The sequence below is a fragment of the Pygocentrus nattereri genome, chromosome 10 (assembly GCF_015220715.1).
Source record: "Pygocentrus nattereri isolate fPygNat1 chromosome 10, fPygNat1.pri, whole genome shotgun sequence".
Classification (NCBI taxonomy): Eukaryota; Metazoa; Chordata; class Actinopteri; order Characiformes; family Serrasalmidae; genus Pygocentrus; species Pygocentrus nattereri.
Window position 1 is genome coordinate 5,850,550 of NC_051220.1, and position 25,059 is coordinate 5,875,608.

The 25,059-nt window shown below is 40.9% G+C and overlaps 3 protein-coding genes across 5 annotated transcripts in view; 2 read left to right on the top strand and 1 right to left on the bottom strand.

The window, feature by feature from the left end:
- The window catches only part of pabpc4 (poly(A) binding protein, cytoplasmic 4 (inducible form)), a 29,565-nt gene extending 27,511 nt beyond the window's left edge, over nt 1–2,054 (top strand). For 2 of the 3 annotated variants that reach the window (XM_017707795.2, XM_017707797.2), the window contains exons 13-14: nt 867–986; nt 1,647–2,054. In XM_017707795.2, the coding sequence (XP_017563284.1) occupies nt 867–962 (96 nt within the window). In that variant the 3' untranslated portion in view covers nt 963–986; nt 1,647–2,054. The remainder of the gene's footprint in view (nt 1–866; nt 987–1,646) is intronic. The other variant, XM_017707796.2, reaches the window with a different exon arrangement.
- A 768-nt stretch (nt 2,055–2,822) lies between these two features.
- On the top strand, nt 2,823–11,390 carry ppie (peptidylprolyl isomerase E (cyclophilin E)). Its single transcript, XM_017707798.2, has 10 exons — nt 2,823–2,915; nt 3,824–3,922; nt 4,009–4,052; nt 4,752–4,778; nt 5,915–5,996; nt 6,812–6,915; nt 7,035–7,158; nt 8,312–8,497; nt 9,781–9,923; nt 11,213–11,390. Exons 1-10 carry the CDS (start codon nt 2,885–2,887, stop codon nt 11,279–11,281), a joined length of 909 nt encoding a protein of 302 aa, XP_017563287.1. The 5' UTR covers nt 2,823–2,884; the 3' UTR covers nt 11,282–11,390.
- Nucleotides 11,391–17,689: 6,299 nt separating this feature from the next.
- Nucleotides 17,690–24,693, bottom strand: LOC108433321 (kelch repeat and BTB domain-containing protein 11). Its single transcript, XM_017707800.2, has 2 exons — nt 24,044–24,693; nt 17,690–22,664 (listed from the first exon to the last, which is right to left on the bottom strand). Exon 2 carries the CDS (start codon nt 22,287–22,289, stop codon nt 20,283–20,285), a length of 2,007 nt encoding a protein of 668 aa, XP_017563289.1. The 5' UTR covers nt 22,290–22,664; nt 24,044–24,693; the 3' UTR covers nt 17,690–20,282.
- Nucleotides 24,694–25,059: the final 366 nt, after the last annotated feature.

A 25,059-nucleotide genomic window follows, 5' to 3' on the forward strand; every position in this document is an offset into this window, starting at 1 on the left:
CCTTATTTGATAGTTTACTAAATGAACATATATGCTTGTATGGTTGCACCACCTGACATTTTAAAACTTTTGGAGGCAAAAAGAAACTAAAGAAAGTCGTGTCGCATTAAAGAAGTATTGTTAAATAACTTGTGTTCTTTATTATTTTTTTGGAGAAAATTTCATGATAGAAACGCTCCAAAATCACTTGGAATAAAATCTTTTTAGATTAACGCAAGTTAAGAAGGTTTTTGCCTCCTCCTGTAAAGGATTTTTTTCAGACAAAGACGATGAACATGCTCTCAGCACTGCAGTGACACTGACGTGGTGGTAGTGTGTTTTGTGCTGGTATGAGTGGATCAGACACAGCAGTGCAGCTGAAGTCAAAAATGCAAACTTTCTTAACTTTTAATGTAAGCTAATGTAAAGACATTGTATTCCAATTTCCATCCATCCATCCATTTCCAAGCCGCTTCTCCGTCAGGGTCGTGGGGGGGTGCTGGAGCCTATCCCAGCAGTCTTCGGGCGGAAGGCAGGATACACCCTGGACAGGTCGCCAGTCCATCGCAGATTCCAATTTCCTGTTAGTCCATTTATTATGAATGTAAAGGGCAGCTGCTGTGCTCAAATTATGTAGGAAAAAAAAGTTTTTTGATCAGATCACTGAAATACACCCTAGACTAATATAAAAGACTAATATATAAACATAATGACAAAACCAAACCTTAAACATATAGAACATATATGGATTTTCATCGTCTGGTCCAGTGGTGTTTTCATTCCATTTCTTTTTTTTCTATTGCTGTTGGAAGTCTTTATTGTGGTTTAAATTTTAGTGCACTGGTGTTATTGTGGTCAGTAACCCATCTCGTCCTGTGTTATTCCAGGTGGAGGAGGCTGTGGCCGTGCTTCAGGCTCACCAGGCTAAGAAAGACGCCACGCAGAAAGTCGGCGTGAGCACTCCCACTGCTGCTACGTCCTGACAAGTAAAGCCCACTGTCAACGTGGTAATGGAGAACAGCTTTTAATTGATTAGGATTAATAATACACATGTACTGGACCAGCATGAGCCCAGGTATACAGCGATCCATAAGGTATACAGTACCGTGCAAGAGCTGGTACTCTACAAAACCTGTTAGTTAGCTGGGCAAGTTACTAACAGGCTACACTGCCCACTTCAAATATATGCTTCTGCAACGGCTCTTTAGCTAAGGCTATGGTTCTGTTTAGAACAGTTTCATGCTTAAATGGTTCTCTGCCAGGTGAAATGGTTTTTTTTAAACAGAACGGGTTCTGCTGTTGCTTTCCTTATGAAATTCCATGCAATGATAGAGGATAAGAGGAGCCTAACCAGCTCACAACTGAGCAACAGCTCCACTGCAAATGTGAAATTCCTGTTTCTGTATTTGTTTATTTGTATTAATATAATATTAGATAGATATTAGATATTAGAAGCACAGATGCACATAAAGCTCAGACAGATGATCTTAAACGATTTAGTTGGGCTAGAACATTTGCACAGTACTGTTATATTTTTGAAAGAATTATGCTAAAGTGTGAACATTGTCTCCCTTCACGGTTATAATACTAGATGCACTTTCTCCAGCATTTCTACTTATGCCTTTATTAAATATGGCTCATTTCTTCCCTTTCTCTTTTTTCTGCAGGCTGCGGCGAAGGCTTGAGAAGAAAACATTACACTGGCTGGTGTATTTTACAAGCCGATATATATATTAAAAAAAAACAAAACAAAAAAAAAAAGTAAAAATGAAAGAAAATCATACTTGAACATTTAAACTAATTTGTTGCAGGGCTTCTATTTTTAACTCTGTAATAATTTTTAAATAAATATGGATAGCCTATTTAAAATTTATTTAAAAAGAGGTTAATTTCTTTTAAGGGGAAAACGCTCCAGAATGTGGCCAGGACTGACCGACCGACCCTTTTTTCTAGTCCATCAGGCTTGGATCATTTTCTTCATTTGAGAGTTGTGTGTTTGCTGGTTTGATTGGTCCTCTTCCATCTTCTAAACCCTGAGTGGTGTGGCCTTCTGAATAAAGGGATGAATATTTCAACTTTGTGGTCGTGTTGCTGTGTCTGGTCATCGATGACTCTGAATGTTTGGATGATAGAAAGACAAAATATAACTGTAAGAATCAAGTGTAGACGATATACTAAACCTAGGGGTGGACAGTATGGCAAAAAAATAGCATTGCAATACTTCAAGACACACAGTATGTGTCGCCATAGTTTTTTTTCTACGGTGTCATGAGTTGAAACAGACTAAATAAAGAATGATTGAATGGATGTTTTTTCTTTAAAACAGAAAAGAAGCTCATGTACAATTATTTTTATTTAACGTTTCACTGTAATGCACTGCTTTTTTTGAAGCTGTAGTTCTCACGTGGGACATTTTAACGCAGGTAGCTCAGAGCAGACGTCATCAAAAACTACAATGACCATGATGCATTGCGAGAAACGCTCGCTTTTATGTAGCAACAAAAAAGCGAGAGGAGAAATTTTTTTATTATTATTATTTTCAGCGTTTACATCTAAGACCAAGACATTTCTTTCTCCCTTTTTTCTTTTCCTTTCTTTTTTTCAAATTTTCCAAGAAGTGAACCGAAAATGATTAGAGCTCAACTTTAACCAGCTGATTTTAAACCGAGTGATTGAATTGGTCTGTGGCGTACATTAGGACGGGTGTTTGCTCTCTCGCCACGTGAGTTTTCTGTTTGTAAGAGTTATCCAGAAGAATTCACGGACGACCCCCACGACCCTTCCACGTTTTCTCTGTGCTCCGCGTCAGCAGGGGGCAGAAGAGTTTAAACAGGCGAGGGGGACTTTTATTTTGTAAAACCGCCGCCGGAGACCGACCACTGCAGACCAGAGGTTAAAAGCAGAAATGGCAGCCGCCAAGCGTGTGCTGTATGTCGGTAAGTCCAGTTACTGAGCTCAGAAAGAATTCGTACATTTTTTATTTAATTTTATTTTATAACTGCACTGTAAGTTGATGAGCCACACCATGAAGGTTTGGGAAAGAGTTGAAGCAAGGCTGAGGCGAGAGGTTCAGATCAGTGAGCAGCGGTTTGGTTTCATGCCCAGAAACAGCAACACAGATGCCATTTCTGCGTTGAGAGTTGGAAGAGAAGTACAGAGAAGGTCAGAAGGAGCTGCATTGTGTCTTTGTGGATCTAGAGATGGGTGTCAGGGCTGATGTGTGACAGAAGGATAGCAGCAAGAGTGAAAGGGAAGGTCTACAAGACAGTAGTGCTTCCTGCTATGATGTGTGGTTTGGAGACTGTGGCTCTGTCTAAAAGACAGGAGGCTGAGCTGGAGGTGGCGGAGATGAAGACACTGAGATTTTCATTGGGAGTGACAAGGATGGACAAGATTAGAAATGAGCAGATCAGAGGGACAGTGAAGGTGGAGCAGTTTGGAGATAAAGCCAGAGAGGCCAGGTTGAGATGGTTTGGACATGTGTTGAGGAGGAATAGTGGATATATTGGGCAAAGAATGTTGGAGATGGAGCTGCCGGGTAGAAGGAGAAGAGGTAGACCTCAGAGAAGGTTTATAGATGTAGTGAAGGTGGACATGGAGATGGTTGGTGTGAAAGTAGAGGAGGCAGTGGATAGGGCAAGATGGAGGCAGATGATCCGCTGTGGCGACCCCTAAACGGAGCAGCCGAAAGAAGAAGACTGTAATTCAAAAAGAGTTGACATGGTCTGAGATGGGCGCTTAGCTGGTGTTCCTCCACCTTAGTCAACAGCATGTAGGACGCGCTGATGTGTGGAGGAGACCACTGGACTGTTGTTGAAAGCTCTGTTTACTGTTATGTTTTCAGGTGGCCTCGCAGAAGAAGTGGACGAGAAAGTTCTGCATGCAGCGTTCATCCCCTTTGGTGATATCACAGACATTCAGATCCCTTTGGATTATGAAACGGGTAAGAATCAGGCTGTGGAGCCGGCGCAGTGTCCACCCATCGCAGTCTGAAATGTGGTGTGAACTCTGTTTTCTCTCTTCCTTCAGAGAAGCACCGTGGCTTCGCCTTCATTGAGTTTGAGCTGGCAGAGGTGAGTGACCTGTACATACACTCTCATTGTCCATATCAGCTCCACTCACTGTCCACCCTATTAGACACTCCTACCCTGCCAGTCCACCTCGTAGATGTAAAGTCAGAGACAGTAGCTCATCTGCTGCTGCACGGTCTGTGTTGATCATCCATCATCTAGACCTTCATTACTGGTCACAGGCTTTATTTTTTTTTTGTGTTGGCTGGATATTTTTGGTTCTCAGTCCAGCAGTGACCCTAAGGTGCTTAAAAACCTCTGTGTCTGATCCACACGTACCAGCACAACACATCACCACCACCACCGTGTCAGTGTTCCTGCAGTGCTGGGAATGATCCACCAACCAAACAGTACCTGCTCTGTGAGGGTCCATGGGGGTCCTGACCACTGAAGAACAGGGTAACAGAGTATCAGAGAAACAGATGGACTACAGTCTGTAACTGTAGAACTACAAAGAGCAGCTATACAGTAAGTGGAGCTGATAAAGTGGACAGTGAGTGTAGAAACGAGGAGGTGGTCATGATGTTATGGCTGTTCTGTGTTTCTTTAAGAATTATGGTAATGCTGCCACCTAGTGTTGAGCTTCTGTACAGCCTCTGCAACTTTGAAATGTATTGATATGTCTGCAGTAAATATTACTGTTTTACTCTAATTGTAAATCTAATGGCTTATTTTGTTCTTTTACCACTGCTTTGCTCTCAGGATGCTGCAGCTGCCATTGATAACATGGTAAGAGACATGTTGAGACTGTGATGTTTGCGTTTACATTTACAGCTTTAAGCAGAAAGTGCTTCGTCTGTCTAGACAACGTGTCTCTGTTTAAGTTACAGTTGATCATAACAGCTGTATAAGATTCTAGAGACTTACGGAGGCTTATCAGACTCCAGATACTGAATGCTGGTCCAGGCTAGTCAGATATACTTTGATTCAGAGGTTTGAAATCACTGTTTTAAACGCTTGGCATCAAGTTTTGAGTCATAAACAGTTTGGTTGCTGCAAAACATATAAAATGATTCTCATTGGTTCCAAATAATTAGTAGAAAACTGTTTTTTTTTTAAACAATTTTACATAATACAGTACAGTTGTTTTAGATTTATTTTTATTCAGGATTTCAAGAATTTTGTGATTAAGCAGTCGATAAATGATGAATAATATTCTGTTCTAATCTGTTTATATACAGTACTGTGCGATAGTCTTAGGCACGCAAGACACATTTTCAAAATGTGTTTATTTGTGTAGTTTGTGTTCATTTGCTGATTAAAAAGTGTCGCTTATTATTTTGGGTGTTAATTGCATCATAACTTCATACTTAATGTTCTTTGCCTTTGTCAGTCATTTTAGAGCATGGTTTGGCTCCATTCTTCATTCTGGACAGTCCTAATTTTTATTCATTTAGATTTTGAAACCTAAATTTTTCACAAGATTTCATACATTTGCTAACAGGTGGTTTTTATAGTATAGTAGTAGTGATACTTTTTTGATCCCACAACCGGGGAAATTCCACCTCCGCATTTAACCCATCTGTGAAGTGAAACGCCACATACACACTAGTGAACACACACACTAGGGGGCAGTGAGCACACTTGCCCGGAGCGGTGGGCAGCCCTATCCACGGCGCCGGGGAGCAGTTGGGGGTTAGGTGTCTTGCTCAAGGACACCTCAGTCATGGACTGTCGGCCCTGGGGATCGAACCGGCAACCTTCCGGTCACAGGGCCAGATCCCTAACCTGCAGCCCACGACTGCCCCCTTTTTTTCTTTTTTTTTTTTTTCTTCTTTTTTTTATATATAACACCTGTATCACCATTATTCACGCTGCCACTTATCCAGCCCACAAGTGAATGTTTTTGGCCCTGTGTGTTACAGAATGAGTCAGAGCTGTTTGGCAGAACCATCAGAGTGAACATTGCCAAACCCATGAGGATAAAAGAAGGCTCTTCTAGACCTGGTCAGTGCGCTTTATGGACCTAGTCCTAAATCAAACCCTGTAGACTTCCCCTAGATTCTCACTGATGTCATAAACATCTTGAATAGCTTTAAGTAGGGATATTCAGCTCAGTCTTTGGGGCTCTGTAGCTTGTCTTATTATTTGTTTGTTTATAAAAATTTTTTGTCCTTTTTCAGCTTCTCAGTGCTCCTAAAAGAGGCTGTGAATTTAGGATGGATTATCCTGCAATTAATTGCTTCCGCTCTGTCTCGTTTTATATGGTGTTTAACTGTGAAATTTAGCACTGCTATATTTGCTTGATCTACATTAACATTTGAATATTCATTACCCTCCAAAACTTTGTATGGTATATTTTTTGTTATTTTATATGCATAACAGTGTATCGTGACTTATACAATAGATTTAACTATCACATGCGTTACAACTCTACAAACTTCACATCAAAAGACTTCATTAGATCTTTTATTCAGTATTTCAGTTTTGTTGGCAAGAAGGTCAAATAATACTATATATATATATATATATATATATACACACACATATATATATATATATATATATATATATATATATATATATATATATATATATATATATATATATATATATATATATATATATATAAATAAATGTTGTTTTTTTTTTTTGCAAGTTCAGTGCTTTTTAGATTTGATCGCTGCTTTTAAAACAAGTCATTCCGTTTATTTTTGAATCATCTACAGCTCTTCATTTCTTCAGCTTTGTACTATTTGCATCCTTGAAAACTTGATTATAAACTTTTGAACTGTAGTGTAAGTGTGACTTGTCTTGCTCAGTGTGGTCTGATGATGACTGGCTGAAGAAGTTCTCAGGGAAGACCACAGAGGAGGCAGAGGAGGCGGAGTCAGCAGGACAGGAGACCAATTCAGCAACCCAGGAGGTAAAATAATAAAAACAACAAGGCACTGTTGACATCCTCAGATATGTAAACTGAAGCAAACTATGAATCACAGTTGCTCATTGTATATTTATAATGCACCGCTCGTTCTGTGTGTTCAGGGTGAGCCGCCGGCTAAGAAGGGCAGGGCAAACCCTCAGGTCTACATGGACATCAAAATCGGCAACAAACCTGCCGGCAGACTGCGCTTCCTGCTCCGAGCAGACGTGGTGCCTATGACTGCAGGTCAGAACAAACGCTCAGCGTAGGGGCTCAGAGATCAGCGAGTCCTTCTCCTGCTTCACCTGCTCTTACAGATGTTGATGATTATGAAAAAGTTAACCTTTTTTGGGCTCCCGAGTGGCGCAGCCGTCTAAGCGTTGCATTTTTCCAACCTTTATCTTACCGTGATCTGTTGGATTAATGTGTTTTTGTTTTTTGTTTTTTTTTTAAGTTGAATTTACTCCATACACTTTGTTCTAACTCGGCTTTTTATTTCACCTTTCTGTTTAGAAAAACAGTTATTAGGTGTAAATACCTCTTTTTCTGGGAAAGTGAATGTAATGTACCTTTTAAAGCTCGTAAGGCACAGTTGGACCTTAAAGGGGAACTCGACCCACTTTTCAAAATTTCTACATAGTTCAGTCTTTGAGTTGTAAACAGTCATTCAGAGTGGTCTCCAAGGAAACTTACCAGAATTTTCTTTACAGTGGTGGTGATGGTAACCAGGTGTCGCAGTGTCTACCGTGTGAATATAGTATTTAATATCTAAAACCACCAGAGAAGTTTTTATATGTAATGGATCAATTTTAAAAGTGACATTTTAGGCCAAAAATGAACATAAAACAAAAATTTGCAATGATTTCATGTAACAGCTTTCTGTGAGGGGGCTTTTTAGACGTCTGCTTCCCATCACCACATCCATCCTCTCTGGATAGGTTTCTTTAAAATGGAGCATTTCATATCAAATCACTCTACATGACTTTGCGTACATTGAATTGTACAGAGGTTTTGAAAGGTTCTGGCATTTCCCTTTATTTTATACTTTTAAGGGCACATCTGTACAGTAGACTTTTTTTCTTACAGTGAATGTAATAATTATTGGTAATATTTGTTATTGTGGAAAACTATTTTGTGATTATGGTTTTTAGAGTCCCACCCTTTCAGCACCTGCAAAGCTGGATACAGTTTCCTCAAATTACTGCTTATGAATTAGCTGCATTAAACACTAACCAAGGCAGTTATACCAATAGAAGTTATCATTTTACACACAGAAGGAAACCACAGCGAGACCCCTGATGAAGTCAGACCCCCTAGACTGTCCGTGCAGGTATGAGGGAGTAAAGGTTTTGGCTCTTATACATTCTGAACAGTGTCTGTTTTCACTCTTTAATGACAGAGAACTTCCGTTGCTTGTGCACGCATGAGAAGGGCTTTGGGTTTAAAGGCAGCAGCTTCCACAGAATCATCCCCCAGTTCATGTGTCAGGGGGGAGACTTCACCAACCATAACGGCACTGGCGGCAAATCCATCTACGGCCGCAAGTTTGACGATGAGAACTTTGTCCTCAAACACACCGGGCCGGGTGAGTTTCTGACTCTGTGATCTTTAAAGTGACAGGTCTGTGAAAAATCAAGCGCACACCTTTCCTCTCTGTGCCAGATCTAATCATTGTGTGCAACTTCAAACTTCAATGAGAAAAAAATAGTGAAAATATGATGTAGTGTTTAGTGTAGTGGTTAACACCTCCACCTTCTACACTGTAGACTGGGGTTCAATCCCCACCTGGGTAAGCATCCTACACTATACCAATAAGAGTCCTTGGGCAAGACTCCTAACACCACCTTCACCTGCCTGTGTAAAATGATCAAACTGTAAGTCGCTCTGGATAAGAGCGTCAGCCAAATGCCATGAATGTAAATGATTTTTCACTGAACTATTGATTCTAGTGCTCCATAGCCATGTTATCAGGGAAAAGTCTGTTTGGTTTGGACATATTAATCCTTACCGAATTGCTAAGTTATCTTCAAGTTCCAGTTATGCATCGTTGCCCGCGATAACATATCTATACGTCCATAATTACTTTGTAAATATTACATAAGCTTATTCATCAAAGTACATAGAAGTATAAAAATCAGTAGAATCGTTTATTCCATCTTCGAAAGGCCCAAACATTCCGTCATTCCATGAACTACATCGTCAAACGTAGAGGAGGACGATATGGCAAAATTATAATATTGTGCCACTTCAGGAATCTTCACGGTACATATTATGTCACTATATTGAATTTTTCATACTTCTGATCAGTTTTATACAGGCTAAACAAAAACAGCAGTGCTACATTTTTTAAAAAGCTATCAAGTTATTCACCAGGGTGTATTTTGGTTTGTTCATCTGAATTTATATGCCCACATCGTAAGGCAAATTATTCAGTAACTGCATGAAATACATGCAAAATTAAATTTTTTAATTAATTTTTTTTGTAAAAGCCCTTCAAATTAACAGAACATGTTTTATGATCACACACATTGCTCTATGCTTACACTTTACTGCCAAAAATCTCAGACGCTCTTTGTATCTTTTTTAATAAACATATTTTTTTACAGAGCAGATCATTAAAAAAACGCCATCTGTTTGTAGTTTATCGCCCAGATTTGGGGACAAATGTGTCGACTTTCCGTAGAAAAAAATTCCGCTTCTTTTATTATAAAGGTTTAAAACAGCATCACCAACTATTTGACTGGAAAGAAGACAGTTGCAGCCTCATATGATGCCCAGCTTCTGAATGGAGCTTATGAAATATGAAAGTTATGAAGAATAAGACGAAGTGCACTTTGCATGTATAATGACCCTCTCTTTGTTCTGCAGGTCAGCTGTCGATGGCCAACTCTGGGACGAACACTAATGGCTCACAGTTCTTCATCACCTGTGATAAAACTGACTGGCTGGACGGCAAGCATGTGGTGTTTGGAGAATTGATGGAGGGCATGGACGTAGTACGGGCCATGGAGGTGTGTGTCCAGTGCCTCAGAAGTTTGGGGACACCCAGCTTTTCAAGTAGTTTTTTAATGAATTAGCTAAGGCTGTTACAGTCGATTTAACTGAATGATAACGTACTATGGGGAGCATTTGAAAGATTCCAAGATATGTGAAAAAATGCTTCTAGCTGACTGGCAGCTGCCAATTGCACAGTAGTAGCAATAGGGCTTGCGGTCTCAAATGGATACCTGGCGGCTGGAAGTAGCGGTCAATGGCAGTTGCCAGTCAAACAGTAGTAGCTGCCAAGCTAAGTAGCAGCTGCTAGTCATATGTGAAATGTAGCAGCCTGTAACAGCTTATTTCAAATTACAGCAGCTGTGGCAACTAATGTATGCATAGAAATTTGTCAGTCAGGCTTTGTTTCTTACTGTAACCAGTAGGAGAATTTTAAAATACACAATTAGGCTTTCTGGAAGTGTCAGCAAGTTCAATTTAATGTTTTTATTTTCTGCCTAAATATTTTTTACTTTGTCGTTTGAATCCGTCACCGCTGTATATCATGACATGGCACTGTTAGGAGCAGAAATCTTAATTTTGGAAGTGCTTTGACTACAGCCTGTATAATTATGCTGATTTCATCTTGTATCTGTGGTATCTATTGGTGGTTGCAGTGTAGTATTAGCGCTTGGCTATTGGTTTTAAACCAGTTATACTTAAACATGGACATTTAAAGCATTTGAAATGTACAATTTGCAAGTGACATTCATTATTCTGTACATCACTTTTTTTATTCTTTCATTAAGGCCTAACTGAGTATTATTGGAGTATCCTGTGAGCCTGTTAGAATTACATCGATGAAACGTATTGCCTTTTAATATGCACTTCTACTTAATGTACACACTGTACACTAGCAAATGTAACATTTTTCAAATGCATTCATTTTGCAATCATGCATGCATTCGTGAGATACTGCAGGTGTTTTCTTCTTTTTCATTCATACCTGCATAATAAGTGCCCGTTTCATTGTCTTTACTTGTGCTGTTGTATGTAGTTCAGCATCAATGCTGTAGCAGGCTGGGAACTCTCAAACAGGGGGGATGTCAGTCCGTTGGTTTATATCATGTTTTGTCTTCAACAATGCTGGATGTTTATTGTAACGTTCACTTTTAGTATCATTCAAGCATTTTTAATATTTTATACTATGCTCCTAAGGACAGCTGTACAGTGGGAAATAGGGTTTGGACCATTTTTGGTCATTCAAATTGATTCATAGTGGTCAGTCCTTGGTGCTCGAATGAACTTCTCTCTGTTTTCTCTGCAGGCCCAAGGAACTAAAGATGGCAAACCCAAACAGAAAGTGATTATATCTGACTGTGGGGAGTATGTGTGAGTGGTAAACTCACTACCCATGCCTGGATGTATGTTTTGCTCATCTGTTTTGTAGAGACCCTTTTTTGTATGGCTGATCTGTAAATATAAAATAAACCTTTTATAAAGAATATTGTCTTTTCCAGTAGTGGTGTGGTGTAACTGGTAAGGCTAATAAAGATACAGGTATGGTCACAGCCAGGGCTGCACAGTTAATGATATATTTATCAGTACAGTGATACGAGTAGCTACCACTGGCTGACGGGCAGAGACGAGTATAGAGATCTGTGGGTGGTGTGGGGGATCCACCACCGGTTAAGGATTTAAAGACGACTGTTGTCCAGTCCTTCACTCTGTGGATTAAGATGTACTAATGCACTCTTATTGTATATTTTCTCTTCCTGATTATTACGTTAATGTTTTTTACATTGAGCATAGTGCACAGGCAGTTTCCCTGAAATTATGGTAAATATGGACTAGAGATGGTAATAGGCAGTAAGTGCTGCCACCACTACTAGCTGGCAAGCCAACTCGAGTACGGTTACTGACTGTTGCTGTGGGCTCTTCACATGCAACATGCACCATGTGACTGTCAGCTGCCAGTTGGCTTGGCAGCTACTGCTAACTGACCATAGCTGCCACTCCAGACTTACCAATGACTGGAACTGGCACTGCAGACTGGCCTGCCACATCAAATCAAAACCAAATCACATTTGTCACATCACATTTACACAGGTGCAAAGGTGAGCGACAATCTTAGGTAGGTAGCCCGCTTGTCGTACGTGAATATAAGAAAAAACAAAAGCTAAACTTGTGTGTGTGTGTGTGTGTGTGTGTGTGTGTGTGTGTGTGTGTGTGTGTGTGTGTGTGTGTGTGTGTGTGTGTGTGTGTGTGTGTGTGTGTATATGTATGTATGTATGTATGTATGTATGTATGTATGTATGTGTATATATATATATATATATATATATATATATATATATATATATATATATATATATATATATATATATATATATATATACATACACATACATACACACACACACTAGACTCTACAGTTCAGTAGTTTTTGTAGAGTAATATGAAACAAAAGCTATGATGTAGTTTGCCATATATGCAATTTGTGAGTGAGGTAGATGAATGAGATGCAGGGAGCACGGTGGATGGAATATATTCTAGATTATACAAGATATGGATCGAAGACGTGCATGATGTCAGTCTGTGTGTACGGGTATAGATTTGCTCCATAGAAGTTACAGTAAGAAGAGAGTGAGTCTGTTTGAGGCAGGGATTGTAGCCAACTAACAGCGGCCACTATGATTAGCAGCTGTAGTTGGCCGATGCAACTCAAATAGGCTAGCCAGCTAACGATGGGGACCAATAGAGTTCATTATCTGGTGACAGCACTTATTGGCTATTATTACTGTTTGTCCTCCATATTTACCACAATTTCAGGAAAGCTGCCTCTGCATTCTGCTCAGAGAATTTAAAGTATACAAGTAAGAACAGGAGCTGGCAGCTGATTGGCAGCCACTGTGCTGTAGTGAGTGGAAGTACAAAAGTAGGGAATTAAATATGTAAAATATTAAATATGTAATTAACTACAATATAATAACTGCTAGTGTAGGTTAACAATACAAAGCATGTAGTTTGCCTTTTCTTTTAATTACAGTTTAAAAACACTTGTATTAGATCACCTTGAATAAGTTTGAGTACCATGGCAACTAATGATGCAAAGTACATTGTTACCAGTGAGTGTTCTGGAACTGTGTTGACATGCCTGGAGGGCACTAGTGCTGCCAAAATCAACGGTCAGTAAGCTTTAGAAAGGTAATACCATTTACCATAAAACCTTTTGGCTGTGAAGATTTCTGAAGCGATGTGTATACTGAGGAATGTGGTCCTGTTCCAGAGGTTTTATTCAGAGGAAGAGGGGGCAGGAGCTGCACAGGCCTCCTGTCCCAAAGCCTCCACCAGATGGGGGATGGGGATGGTCATAGTGTTTTCGTCCTTCATCTACAACATACTTGTGCTGGGCTTCCACAACTCATTTGGCGTCTACCTCATCGCTATGCTGGAAACGTTTAAAGAGACCAGTTCCAAAACAGGCGAGTCACCACCAGAGGTGGACAGCAAATAAGTAAATGTAATTGGTTTCTGTACTTAAGTAGTTTTTTATGTATCTGTACTGAAGTTTTTCCATCTTGGACTTTCACTCCACTACATTTCAGAGTCTAATATCCGACTTTTTCCTCCTACATTTTGAGAAATCTGTCGTTCCTTTTGGTTTCTGTGTGTATAAAAACGTAACATGTCAAAACGAAAGAAGCGCAAAGCCAGAGCACCAATCAGGGCCCAGCGGTCACTTTGTTTAGAGCTGGTTTTGACCTGTTGGTCATACCGACCCAGTGCAGCACGCGGTTCAACGTCAGCGCAGCAGCGTAAAACTTTGGGAGAGTCTGTTCAACATAAATGATGAACTAACCTAACTTTGTGTAAATAGAGCTCAATATAGAAATATGTCCACATATGCAGTCGAGACTGACGCGGCTTTTTTCTGAATTTCTACAAACACCATTTCATTTTATAGTAAATGAGTTTGGGCTGGTTTATGTTTATGAACAGACGCCTACAGATCAACATAGTAAAGGAGCTCATCTGTGATCCTGAGTTTAAAGCCAGTTTTTATTCAACTTAAACTTGGAACTAAGTTGTAAATAAATCTGAAACTGAAACTTTGCTTGTGTGTAAAAAGTGATTTCAGAGCCACTCGGTTCTCCCTGATGGAAACTGTTTACCTTCAGTGTTTTGTGCTTCTGATCATTTTAATAGACGTCAGCGTCACTAATTAATGACGTTCTATTAAAAGACTGGTTTACCAAGAGAGACGCTGGAGGAAACTACAATACTACAATATAATCACTTCCACTTTGTTATAATCCCACTGACAGTCGACTGTGGAATATTTAGTAGTGAGGAAATTTCACGACTGGACTTGTTGCACAGGTGGCGTCTGATCACGGCACCACGCTGGAATTCACTGAGCTCCTGAGAGCGACCCATTCTTTCACTAATGTCTGTAGAAGCAGTCTGCAGGCCTAGGGCCTCGGCTTTATACACCTGTGGCCATGGAAGTGATTGGAACACCTGAATTCAATGATTTGGACGGGTGAGTGACTTTTGACAATATAGTGTATGTAATTTGCACACCACTTTAATCAATAGCAAGACCATCTGAAGAACTAGTTAATGAACACTCTGGTAGTATAGAAAAATATGCAGACCTGCAAATTCCAGACACCAAACATAGTATCTTGGCTGATCACCTACATTTGGGATGAGGGGAAAACTGTAAATGTGTGTTTTCCAGCAGGAGGAGCCTCCACTTTCGAGACACATGAGATATTCTTCCACGACTATATTCTGCAGTCATGAGCTGCAAGAGGTGGTGCCATCGCAGATGTCAGTGCTGGAATAGGAGACTCAGCTGTAGCAGGAAAGATGTCATCAGGGTGAAGTCATCTTTCTTCAGCCCATGCAATGCATTAAACTAGGTTACTGCCGTTGATATCACTTCCAGATGTACTTTTTCATTGTATCACATAAATCGTAGAGCTTGACTGCACTGTATAACTTGCACTTTACAGCACGTGATATAATGAAGTCTACTGGTCAAATTTCTTATTCATAAGCAACTCAATGTGCTGCTGTATTAAGCACTGTCCAGCAGGTGGCGTGCTGAGCTTAAATTTGAGAGGAGTACCAAAGAAAACCCGAATGCGTATTCACAGGCCAGGCCGTCGTACTTAAAAGCCTCATCCTGATGCTTGATATGACAGAGTGGGCTTTCACGTAAGACATTACAATATATAGTATCATATCACAATATATGCAATATGAGCAGCAAGGTGTAGAAATCAGGTAATATATTAATGTTGTTACAGAAAAACCTGGCAATATTTCATATTCACACGTCTCACCCAGAGAATCCATTTAACACCTTGTTCTATAAAAAATGATCAGGTTGGTTATAAGCAGCATTCTTTGTTGTCTCGGCGTAATTTAATGTAAATGTAAGTATCTCTGAGCGGATTGTGGAGAAGGTCACTGAGCCGGACTTGTTCACAGTGGTTTTGATAGGAACCAGACATCTGAAGAGTTTAATACATCTAAAAGCTCCCTCACAGGAAATGATTCAAATCCATCACCTAATACTTGCCACATTGTTTGATGACAGTTTTGAGAAGGTCTTGGCCTGAAATGTATTTTTTAAAATGTGCTTATAATTGAGAGGTACAGGCGCAGAGGTGTGGCCAGTGGCGGCCAGTGCCACACTAGAATGAAGCACGGTGACACTTCTGACCACCCCAGTAAGTGAAAGTGAAACAGGTAGCCATCATCAATAAAGCATCAACTGCACTTTATGGTGGAAATTGCCACCACTGTACCAATCAGGTGTCAGAGTGTGATGATTTAATATCTTGCAGCTGATTGGCTGATTTCCTGAGCAAACAGGCAGGTGACTGTGTACAGCAGTGCTGCTCATCATCTATCATAGCTAGGTTATGAAGTAGGCTATGCCATAGTAAGACAAATTAATAAAAACTAGTCAGCTGTAGTCACTTTTCACTTTTCATACCAGTTGTATTTTACATGCGTGTGTAGACCAAATAAAATGGCCATATTAAAAAATCTCAATAAATCCGTTTTTTATATCATTTTTAATATTTTGCCATGAGCCCCGCAGGCCATTGTTACCCCAAAGTATGCGAAAACTGCGACAGCAAAGTAAGCACTGAATACATTAACTACTTAAAAACAAATTTAAATTAATTTTACGTACAACCTCATTTCCAAAAAAGTTGGGATGCTGCGCAGAATGCAAATTAAACACAAAATGCTAATTAAACACAAAATGCAAATTAAACACAAAATGCAACGATGTGAAAATCATTTAAAGCCTATATTTAATTGAAAACAGTACAATGATAACAAATCAAATGCTGAAACTGAGAAATTTATTTATTTATTTAAAAAATATTTGTCCATTTGGAATTTGATGCCAACAAGTTCCAAAACAAAGTTGGGGCGGAGGCCTGTTGACCACTGTGTCTCGGCGCTTCTTCTTCTAACAGCACTTTGTAAGCGTTTGGGAACTGAGGAGACGCTGCTGTAGTTTTGAAAGTGAAATGTTTCCCATTCTTAACACAGGATTTCAGCCGCTCAGCAGTTCAGGGTCTCCTCCTCTGTCGTATGTTTCATTTCATAATGTGCCAAATGTTATCAGTGGCGACAGGTCAGTACTACAGGTCAGTTTCGCACCTGGACTCTTCCCTGGCCACCCCATTCTAAAAGTTAGAATTACATTTTTTGGCATTTGGTAGATACTCTTATCCAGAGCGACTTACAATTTGATCATTTTACACAGGTAGGTCAACTTAGGAATGTTAGGAGTCTTGCCCAAGGACTCTTATTGGTACAGTGTAGGGTGTATCTCAGGCAGAGATCAAACTACACCAACCATATAGCCACACGCCTGTACACGCAGGGTTAATAGAAAGTAGTTCCCTATTTTAAACTCAGCTTAGACAATTTTACCATTAGCAACATTACATTAGAAACTCTGATAATATACATTGGTCAAAGCTATATTTCAGAGGCCTTCAGGGCCTTCTAAGAATTCTTTCAGGACTAATTTGTAGTTCATTTTTATTTAATACAATCTTCATACTTGTCATGTTTATAGGCTTCAAGTATTGTAGTACTGATCTTAGTCCATTGTTAAACAATTTTGAGATAAATAAATGTCACTCTAGGCCTCTTGGAAGTTTGGGTTATGTTACTGATCGGCAGACAAGACAGACTTATCTGGTTAGATAATGGAAATCAGGAAGATAATGGAGGTGGCAGCTCTAAGCCAGAGCTTTTTACTGAAAACTGAAAAGCCTCATACAAGGTAAAACATATGTTAATATGTCTTTTATAAGCTTCAAATGTTCTAAAATATTTGCATTGCTGTCAGCTTAGTGCAAACATACTATGAGAATCCCACAGGGGTGCTAGCAGAAATAAGCATTACTGTAGAAGTGTATTTTTTCCCCGTTTTTGACCAAGTTTTGATATTTATGACCTGAGCTGACGGCCTCGCAGTAAGTCACGGTTCTCCACTGCTAGATTTGTGTTGTACACATCTCACCCCTGGTTTATATCGGAACCACTGTAAAGAAAGTCAATGCATTTGACTTTGTTTACCTCTGAATTATTCAAAAATTGTGAAAAATCAGCTTTAAAGCCTGTGTGTCACAAGCCCTCAGCTGGAGTTCTGGACCCCACTGCCAATACGACTGCCCACACATGAATTATCAGCATCTGAGCAATGTCCACACACTCACTGAAGCATCCAAGACGGAACATCAACACAACAGTGTTTAAATGACCAGCAAACCCAAAAAAAAATGTTTTATTTTGAGCACTGACACATATGCATGTTAGACTGTTAAACTGAAACGGGCAGTTAGAAAGCTCTGAGCCATAAACCTGCTAAACCCATCAAGCCATTCACTTCAGCAATGCATCAACATCACACTCCAGCACATCTGAGCGATACAATGAAGCCAGCCAGCCAACAGCATACCACACTAAACCAGCCTATTCACATCCAAACGGTCAATGTAATCAACATTTGTCCTCTGAGAAGTGACACAATGCCTTACCAGAAGCATCCAGTCACGTCAAGCACAAATCCAAGCCAAGTTCTGAGTCCAAGTCCATTTTGTTGGCATAAGAAAAATACATCTGTAATTAAAAAAAGATTCAGGATTCTAAGTTTCACAACAGGACATACTGGAGGTTGGACGTTTGTACTGTGCTTTAGGAAACCATTCAGAGTTTGTGCCTTGATCAAGAGCAATCGTGATTATTCTGACGATGTTTCCAGTCTTAAGGAATAATTTTCCCTTACAGCTCTACCATAAATGATGCCAGTCGTAGAGAACATGGTGAGAGTTATAGAGCTTTAGCTCATGATGTACTGATCACAGCATTCGAATAACAATGCAATGTTATTAACAGATGTAGCCTAAATCAAACTGGCTTATTAAATGATGGTAATCTCTAGGGATGTAACAATACATCATATCAAACTGTACTGCAGCATGTTGTCACTGGTGTATCTCCAAAATAGTAACTTTATAGGAAAAGCAAAAAACCTACTTTACTTTTAATGTACGTAAACGGAACCAGATGTTCTTGGAACCGAGTCATTTTGGGCTGTTTGTTTCGGTCTATTCATCATGAAATTTACACACCATATAAAGGGCAACGGGCATTTTCAAATTACGTCAGAAAGTCAAAATTGGAAATACGAGGTTCTTTTCTGACAGCGATACACTGCACTGTATTAAATTGTGCTGTACTGCATCATGACTAGCATGTTATTTTGCTTCTAGAACATCAGGGCACTACACATTACGGCTTTCGTTCCAAATATTTAAAAATTTTTATAATGCTTAATAAACTGAAAATGCAAACATGTTCATGCAAGTCACATTTTCAGCCACGCCTTATCATATCGGAACAAATTGGGAATTTTGCGAATCGTTACACCCCTAGTAATTGACCTAATTATGACGCAGATTTGTTTCCAGTTCACAGAATGCAGCAGCAGATTGGGACTGAGATTACTTTGCTCATTCATTTGCATGACAGCCGCACACTCACGCCATTTATCGTCTCCCAACGACCCCTAGCATCTTATTGCAAGTTGAGGTTGTACAAATCCAGTAATATTGCAAATACTAAATCCAGTAAAAACCAGTCATTAGGTAAGAAGACTGCCAAAATCCAATCGTTGATCATTGCATGACACTGTACCAACTACTTTAGTGAATTTGGCCTAACCCTGGAGTGTTTTGAAACAACTCCTTATCACAGCCATCAATTTTCATATGAGTCACGATTTTGCCCTTATAGTGGAATCTCAACTCAGCAAAGTTATGAGAAAGTGCTTCAGACAGAACGAAATGTCCACCACCTACTCGGATCTGCCTCAAAGTGGCCTAGACCCACACAATCAGCCTTCTTGTCTTTGGCAATGCTTCAATTATGTTATTATTTGCTCACTACAAGGGATAAACCCTTCGTGTTGTGCCTGTTTTTCTCCTCTTCTGCCCTCAACATGGGACTCTTGACCATCTCATCCCGATGGGCATTTGTGCAGCAGGCTATACTATAATATGAGAGGAATTTTTGCAATTGAATTAGTGAATAAACTTGGCGGCTCACTGTTTATCCAGCCCTTGTTAGTAGCTAATTCAAAAGTTACCTACATACATTCTAACTTTCCCCGAGTGATGTCTGTATTCTTACTGCATGCTGCCAAAGACGGAGAACAGTCAAGTGCTTTGTGCTCTTTAACAGCCTACAGACGTTTTGCTCTAGTTAGTCCTAACGTTGCCTTGTTCAATGGCTTTGTTTCAAGTGTTTCAAAGGCTTTCGCTCACAGGTCCAGGTTTTTAAATAGTTTAGTTTTCTGCCTTAGTTATTGTGCTATATTTACTACTTTAATCATTAAATTATTTCTAGTAGCACTCTGATAACTTAATTATGTTTCAACTATTTTAGATTTTACTTGCATAGAATCTGTGGCTAAGCAAAGGGGCAATTATAGCTTTTTCATTGTGCTCTGGTGGCCATCATATGACACTGGGTATTCTTTGCTGCCAGAGAACTCCTGTTCAACCATCCGAGTACAAAAAAGTGCACAAAACAAATGGAAAAATGCATTGAGGTTGTATACATGTAACGTCGCTATCCCACAATGCTGAAACAGAAGGGCTTGTCCGTCTAAGGCGATCCTATGGACACCTCCATCCACCATGCAGAGAGAAACATTCCTATTTCGAGCAGTTTAACTGGGCAACTTCACAAGAAATAAAGCTTTTTATTGTAATCATTCATCATGCTTCTTCACAGTTTCCTGTCTGCTGTTTTCCTTGGTGAGTCACATGAACGAGAAAATATCACACATTTCGGTCACCCCTGTTTGGCAAGCTCAGAACGAAAGGAAACAAAACTCCTTTGGCCTCCATGGGAGCTTTCAGAGGTTCCTCCGCAAATCTGGCACCGTCTTCCTCCACAATGAACTGGAGAGTCTGGGTCTTGTTGACGCAGTAGATGCAGTTGCCAATGACAGCGCACCTAAAAGGCAGCGGGCTCCCTTGCTGGTGGGAGGCGCAGTCGTGCCACATCTTGACGATGGTATTGTATTTGAACACGTTGACGCCTTGTTCGCGGTTGACGTCGAACCTGTAAATGAAGCTTTTCAGCGCCACCATATCAGTAGACTTCTTCCGGCTGTTGTTGTACGGACACTCCTGCCACTCATCCCTCTTGGGGTCGTATTTCAGGAGACGGTAGAACAGAGAACCTCCTGAGACGTACAGCTCTCCGTTGCAAGTGGTTGCCTCATGGGCAACTGCGAAAGCTCCTTTGGGCAGAGGAGCAATGGTGGTCCAACGGTCCATGCGAGGGTCGTACTTCTCCACCGTGAAGAGACATTCCCCACCAATGGCATAGAGGTGTCCGTCCATGGAGACCAGTTTGAGTTGGGACCGAGCTTGGTTCATGGGCCGTATCTCACTCCAACGGTCCGTGATTGGGTTGTAGCAGAAGACCTTGTCCGAAGCCTTCCCTTTCTCCCCGTACCCTCGGATCCCACCTGCCACGAACAGGTAGTTGTACATGCAGCAGATACCACAGCCCTTGGTGTTGATATCCTCAGGCATGATGGTCAAAGTGCGCCAGTCCTTTGTGCTCTCGTTGTAGTAGTAGATCATGTGGTTGTCCTCAAAAGAAGCGGTGGACAGCGGGCTCTGGGGCCGGCTGTTATTCCTGCTCGGGGGCCTGCTGCCCACACGGTCAAAAACATCATTGATCTCTGCCACCATCAGGCAGCTGCGTCCTTCCATGCGATTCCTAAGGACAAGGTCCCTCTCAGAGCCAGTGAGACGCCCATAAACCGCGGGGTCTCGCAGGACCTGCAGGAAATTGTCGCTCATGAAACGGTATGCCGTCTCCTTCAGTTCGCTTAACCGTTGCTTTTTGGCGATGGTAAGGATTTCGTAGCAGTTCTCTGCTGTGAGCTGCATGGACACGGTGTCAATGGCGGCCTGGACCGCACAGGGGATCTGCAGGATTTTTGCCCCTGTGATGACATCCACAACATTGTCCTTGTTTACATTCATTTTGGCGGAATAAACATAATCTATCAAAACTGATAGCGTCTTATAACTCATCCCTTTCACCTTCAAAATGTCCCGAGAAAGTCTGGCCTTGAAATAATCACTTTTTTCAGCTAACACAGACTTGTGTGCTTGGATCTTCTGTCCACCCACTTCAATGACTAAATCGGGCTCCTCTCTGACTGAGAGGGCGTTTCTGAGCCCGTTTCCACTATGTGTTACATCTTGTGCTGGTTCCAGTGGAGACTGTCTGTAGGTTGGCCTATATTGGGTTGCACCAGCTCCCTGTGAGGAAGTAAACAAGTGACCCAGTGCTTGTTCCAAAGACCTTGAGTCCGGTGGCATAGCAGGGACATGCGAAGGAGCCAGACTACAGGGCACTTCAGCTCTAGCCCCATTCGCCTCTTCCTTTACGCCGTTCTTACTGAAGCAGTCACTCTGCTTAACGCTAAGGTCCAGTGCTTCTGCTTTAGAGCCACCCAGTGACTGAATGTGATCCTGAAACCCGCTGTCACTGGAGCCACCATCTTGCAGGTAGTCTCCTACCCCTGTGCTCTGCTGTCCCAAACTGCCAGTTTCCGTTAGACTCCCAGATTCCACTGTATCCCAGGATGTCTGCTGGCACAGAGCCTGACGCTCGGAACCAACAGTTTTTCCTGTCCTTGGAATGACATCATCGTTTCCTTCGGTAATGATGGATTGTTCTGAGGCATCGTGGCTGGCGGCGTGAAATATGATGTCTGCCTTCACGGTGAAGGTGTTTCTATCTTGCAGCGAGCTGTTCATCCTTCCTCAGTCAGGGGCTGCACTCTGAGAGCACAGCGTATTAAACAAAAAAAGAAAAGGAACAATCTAATTTGTCAGAATTTAGCAATGCGCATCCTTTGACACTAGCTCAGACAAAACTCCCAGTGGGTCCCAAAGCTGACTGAGGTCTGTTAATTATCTGAGTCCAGCAGAAAGTCATTCACAGCCAGCCCTGCTTGATCTATCGTAATCGGACCACCTCAGCATAGCAGTCTGGATCTTTTGATTGCTTCCCAGCCCCATCAGATGGCTTCATTCCTGGCTTGACAAGTAAGTCCTTTGTTTTTCCCTTGCATCACTTTTGCTCCCACTGCCTCTGTGTTCATCCTCTAAGCAGATTTTCTTCCTCTAGGCCTGTGTCAAAGAGAAAACAACTACTTTTAGTCTTTCATGTTACATATCTCAGCTCTATGAGACATAATTATTAAATTAAATTAAAATATGATGTACAGTATTGATCGAAAGTTTCAGCATATCAGACAGTTTATTTTCCATTCTGATTTAAACACTCATGTTTCGTAGTTTAAAATGAGTTTTTAAGAAACTAGCAGAAATAGCAAAGTTGATGTCTATTTATTTATTTCCAAAACATTTTAAATGATGCCCCAAACAAGTTCAGCAGCCAACAAGGTTTCAACATATGTGCATCTTTTTCAAGCTTACTGGGAAAGTCTGCAAAGCAAGGCTGAAAAGGCTCAAAAGAGGGGTTACTTTGAGGAATTAGAAGGTTTTGCTTTAACAAAATTTTTATGGAACTGAATAATCCCATATATCATCACTGTCCAAAGAAAAACAAGCATCTCCAAAATAGTAACTTTACAATGCACTTCAGTGAATAGGGAATTTATTCAAAGCAATTTTGGGTCATTTCTATTGGTCCAATAATCATGAGATTTTTACAGATTTTAAAGAACAGCTGATGTGTTGAAATGAGGCAGAAAAAGCGTTAAAACTGGACAGCAACAATGTGCAATTTCAGTTTTAAAATCATTGTTATTCCAAAATACGTATAAATAAAATACATAAGAGCAGAGATGAGTAATCCAGGTCCAGAAGGTAAAAACCCTCTTCAGGATTTTGTTCCAGCAGCCTGAATAGTTTGCTGCTGATTTGAACAAACAAGTGAGGACTAAGCAGTTGGAACAAAATCCTGGGGAGGATTCTTTTACTTTTTGGACCTTGATTACCCACCTCAGCATAAGAGAACCCTTTTCTTAGCGCGTGTCCAAACCTTTGACTGTTACACTTGACTATGCGAGAAGGGACCGAGAGGGGGCGCTGTTTCTCACGAAAAGTCTTTAAATCTAAATTTTTTTTGGATTATTTATTACATCAGTGGGGGCAGGAGATGATGACCCCGTTTCCCCAAATATTAATTGTGATTTTCGTAAAATTGAGACGTCCTGGCGCTAAAAAAAAACGAAAATAAAAAATCGAAACATATGCGAAAGTGAAAACGAGGAGCAAAACACGAAAAAGGAGAATGAGAGAAAATTCCCACAGATTCCCTTTAAGTGGAATGCTGGTATCGACCTCCTAAACCTCTCTGAATAACATGAATCCAGCCTGAAGCCTTTACTGTCACTCCTCGCCAGCTTCTCGTCCGAGTGTATCTGCCGCACCATTTAAGGTGGAAAGTGGGAATTCGAGCCAGAAGCTGGCGAATAGGAAACGGACTTCAGGGATATTATCTTTAGCAGCAGGAATACCGTCTAAAAAACGGACATACTTACATGTTGGCGTGAATTTCCCTCACGAACCGTCTTCTCTGAGGACATTAGCGTTCCCGTTAACACAAAGCCCTCTTATGTAAGGCAGACACAGCCTTCCCCTCAAGACGGTCCACACTGCAGGTGATTTTTCAGCGGGGCTGCTTCAATTCCTCCTCACAGAAAACGAGCTCGTCCTCCAGCAACGTCTCAGGAATAGAAAGTCAATGGCGGTTTCATTCGCCGAAGCCTCGTTTCCCTCCGTGTGGTCCTCAGCGAGCACCAGCATCTGTTTTCAGTCACCGAAGCGTTTGAAATAAGAGCTTATCTGACTGCAGCTCGCGCACAGGCTAGCCCACGGAGCGTGTTCGGTCTTTTTTTGTGGCCAAAAGAGCGGAGACCTCATCTCCTAATCTTCAAGTTTGACCACGCAAGGTCGCTGGGCTGCGTCGCAGGAGCTGATAGTATTTTAGTTCTGCTCTAAGCCAGGGGAGTTATGGATGAAGCCACACCCCCTTTTGTGTTAACCCTACACTAAAGCTACTGTAGGCTGTGAAAGAAGCATTCCTTCACTCGTCTTGGGTCTGGGGGACTGAGGGTGTGCTGGCAAAACGAATGTCTCCAGGCCACGTCGTCTCTAAAATCAAGCTTCTACAGTGAGGAGTGAAGCAGTAGGAATCGTATCTGCGCTACATTAGAGCCTCCACATTCAGCAAACCCCAGATAAGGGCGAGTAAGGATGTCCAGCCAAGGGAAAAGGTGGTTCTCTTGTCAAGACATCTCCTGTCTGTATGTTTAAAGTGCAATTCCACAGATTTCTCCAAAAAACAAACAAACATAAAAAAAACTGCTGAATTAAATCATCAGGATGTAAATAGTCATTCTGAGTGGTTTGGTGTGAAATGCTCAATTCTAGAGGAACCTAAAAGTCAGAATTGCTCCCAGCTATGGTGATAGGATTAAGAATCCAAAGTACTGTGGCATCAGTGCACGCCTAGTATCCCACTTCTGACACCACTGTAATGTCAGATGTTTTCAGA